We start from the raw sequence: 3,477 nt of genomic DNA on the forward strand, positions 1-3,477 counted from the left end.
CTTTGAGCCAAAGGGGGGGGGGGGTGGGGGGGATCACGCCGGGCTTTGAAATGAGCACGTCAGGATGGATGCCTTCCTCGGTATAGATGTTTAATGACGAGTGGAAAAAAAGGGGACGGAACCCCCTCCGCCGTCCCGCCGACTGCCGTGGACAAAGACAGATTTCATTTCACGTCCGCGGCTCCCGCTCGATCCTTAGCAGTGAGCCGGTTCTCGGACGGCGGAAGAGGGAGGAATAAATGTTTCCCAACGTCACGGACGTGCGTCACCTGAGAACGCCTCCCCACCCTCCGGTCCGCTCTGATCGCTGATGATCCGCCTCCGCTATTTAAATGATTGTAGAAATGAATGAATGTTTAATGGATTTATTGACACTGGTGACCTCCTATTAACAATGGATGCACAGTTCAGGGAAGAGAGGGCGGCGTTACGTACATGCAAATGGATACGTCGGCGCGGAATAAAACACCCTCAGCCTTTCACAGTGTGGAGATATGCGTCCGATAATGGCGAGTGATACATGGCGGGACGCCAAACAGCGTTGCCATTCCGCCGTAAATAGTGTGGTAAATAAAGATTTTCAATCAAAGTGCTTAAGTAGAATTACATATTCAAGGATAAATTGGACTTAGATACTTGTTCTCCCCGTATAACATCATGCCATCATACCGCGATACGTCTAATGTGGCGTCGCCGAATAAAACAGATTGATGGACCAAATCACCGGCGATACCTCATCTACGTCGCAGGCAGCTTACACATTAATACCATTTAAGTACCATACATCAGTGAAGGACTATTTCAAATAACGACCTGTGACACGATGAACAAGCACGAGGCTCCTCGGCAAAAAATACGTGCGAGACGACGCACGGCGAAACCGGGCGTGATTCATTGTCCTGGATTTCCACATTTCCCTTTTCCTTTCCTGGGCTCTTCAAACCAACAATCCCCCCCCCCCCCCCCCCCCCCCGCCCCCCTTCCCATTAAAAATCAGAGACACCAGATTGCAGAGAAAGATTAATGGGAGTCTTCCTTCGCCGTGGCTCCGTGCGGCGGTAATTCATCGTAATTGTCGTACATTCTGTTTGGCAGGGATCCCTGCCGTCCAGATGTACTGCATCTGCTCGACAAATTAAAAGCCCTGCATCGTCTTCAAAGCTTGTTTTTTGTTTTTTTTGTTGCTGTTCTGGAGCCTTCAAAGGCTGTAGCCAACGCTGTAGGTCCGCGGTCCATGTCAGCTATCCACCGAGTGTAAATACGCCGGTTCATGAGACCTCTCACCCAGACAGCTGTGTTTCCCAACCCTGAAACCGAGGCCTGTCACACACAAACCTCCGTCGGACCCTCATGTGAAGATGCCCCGCTGGTGTGTGACTAAGGCCGTCTGGCTTTCCCGCCGACGCTCCTTCTTCCTCTCCAGCCTCGCCTTCCAGCAGACCACGCTGGAGGCCAGGAGGACCAGCCCGGCCGACAGCAGCACCAGGCCGAAGTAGGAGATGGTGGAGCCGTGCGAGTTGAAGCTGTAGGCCACGACGGTGACCACGATGCCCGCTATGAGGACCACTACGCCGAAGGGGACGGTGCAGCGGTAGCAGGAGAGCTCGGCGCCGCCGGTGGCCGCACTCAGCTGGACCTCGTTCACCAGGGGGACGGCCACGGACACGCTGGAGGACGGGGACTGGCCGTTGTGGTTTGATTTCTCGGCTGGGACCTTCTCCGCTGGGGCCTTCTCCGCTGGGGCCTTCTCCGCTGGGGCCTTCTCCGTTGGGACCTTCTCCGGCGCTGCTGGCACTGTCATGGCGTCCTTATTGGTTTCTTCTGGCATTGCAAGATGTAAAATTCAGTCACCTATTGGCTGTCTTCCGGTCAGTGTGGCCGAACCTGTGTAGAGAAAGAAGAAGGTTGTAGCAAGGAGCAAAACCATACTTTTGTAAAGGTATACAACTTAGAAGAAGGGTGCATTATTTCAGTATTTCAATGGATATAAGGCTGGTAGGTCAGTATACTGTGCAGAACAAGAGAGAGCTAAAGAAGCGTAAAGCCTCCGCCACACCACAGTTCGGGAAGTAGACCTACTCAAGCACGCCGACAGGCCAACCGTAACAAAGCGTGTAAGACTAGAAGAGACACGTGAGGGGAGTTATGTAATTAAGGTGTTGTTGTTTTTGTAAAAGCAATCATTTAACGCAATGGAACGTCTTTGCACAATTCATGCCCCTTGACGCACTCGGGGCGGCGCATTGAGTGACGTGGGCAGGTCAGCACAGCACGAGCTGAGACATTCCCTGGAGAGCTGGTGTGACATTACAGACTGCTGCTGACATGGAGCAGCCCCACCACCAGCACATACACAACAAGGCTGCAAAACCACCACTCACATCTGGCAAGGGACAAGAAATGGGCCACACACAATCAATTGTATTTTATTTATTTGTCTTATTTTATACTTATTTTAATGTGCTTATTTTAATTCAGTGTATTTATTTCAGTTAATTCAATGTCATTTATTTTATTGTCATTATTATTTTATTTAAATGAATCTATATACTTTTGTATAAGGGAGGGGGGCATTGCCGTCTGCCGTCGCATCTCTTAGAATAAACATAAGAACAAATCACAAGAACATTATTTAAAAATCATTGGATCAACTTGAAAAAAAGATGGATTTAATTAATTAAACACATATATTTTGGGGGTTTCTCAAATGAAACCTAAGAAATACAGATTTGACAAAATGTAAGCAACTTTTAGTAAATCTTTGGAAGTAAACAAGTTGATCTCTCCCCCCCCCCCCCCCCCCCCCCCCCGGTGTTTATTTAAGGCGACTCCATGTTTTGAATATTATTGTATGGAATTTAATTTCCAGACTGCCTCTCTGTGCACGGTGCAGTATGGGTGCGTTGGATTCAAAACTGACCAAAGTTACATACACGCAGCACTGTACACACATGCATGAGAAATAAAAAGGAATACACGGTAGTCCTACCTCACACGGGGTTTCCATGCCGCAAAAAAAAAAAAACAAACAACAACAAAAACTGCTGTAATCCTCCAAAACAAATGAAAAAAAAAAAAAAAAAAAAAAGAATAAAAAATAAATCAAAAAAAGAAAAACCCACCGGTGATGTGATCCACAGGTCCTCCGGCTCCGAGGTGAGTTATTGTCCCTGCACCGTGGAGGTTGTGCAGTGAAGCGCACGCCCATGTGTCAGTGACTGGGGGCAGGAGAACCAGCAGCGCTCAGCCACTGCTGTGCACTGGGATCCAGTGGGAGAGAGAGAGAGAGAGAGAGAGAGAGAGAGAGAGAGAGAGAGAGAGAGAGAGAGAGAGAGAGAGAGAGAGAGAGAGAGAGAGAGAGAGAGAGAGAGGCTTAACCCCTTGTTGGGATGGCTGCTTCCTCCAAAATAATAAAAAAAAAGTCAGTCCTGGGGCTGGAAGACAACCCCTCCCCCCACCACCACCACCACCACCACC

The 3,477-nt window shown here is 49.1% G+C and overlaps 1 protein-coding gene across 2 annotated transcripts; it reads right to left on the reverse strand.

Moving 5' to 3' along the window:
• Window positions 1-1,002: 1,002 nt before the first annotated feature.
• tmem100a (transmembrane protein 100a) lies at window positions 1,003-3,229 on the reverse strand. 2 transcript variants are annotated; one of them, XM_080008974.1, is made up of 2 exons: window positions 3,123-3,229; window positions 1,003-1,884 (listed from the first exon to the last, which is right to left on the reverse strand). In XM_080008974.1, exon 2 carries the CDS (start codon window positions 1,826-1,828, stop codon window positions 1,349-1,351), a length of 480 nt encoding a protein of 159 aa, XP_079865100.1. In that variant the 5' UTR covers window positions 1,829-1,884; window positions 3,123-3,229; the 3' UTR covers window positions 1,003-1,348. The 2 variants fall into 2 exon arrangements, with proteins under 2 accessions (XP_079865100.1, XP_079865099.1); XM_080008973.1 differs by having other exon boundaries at window positions 2,990-3,227.
• Between the last annotated feature and the right edge of the window lie 248 nt (window positions 3,230-3,477).

Source organism: Zeus faber (genome assembly GCF_960531495.2).
Source record: "Zeus faber genome assembly, chromosome: 11".
In the NCBI taxonomy this organism is placed as follows: domain Eukaryota; kingdom Metazoa; phylum Chordata; class Actinopteri; order Zeiformes; family Zeidae; genus Zeus; species Zeus faber.

What these genes read in the sequence shown, in the direction of transcription:
- tmem100a (XM_080008974.1), bottom strand. Translation starts at nt 1,828, where the DNA reads ATGCCAGAAGAAACCAATAAGGACGCCATGACAGTGCCAGCAGCGCCG.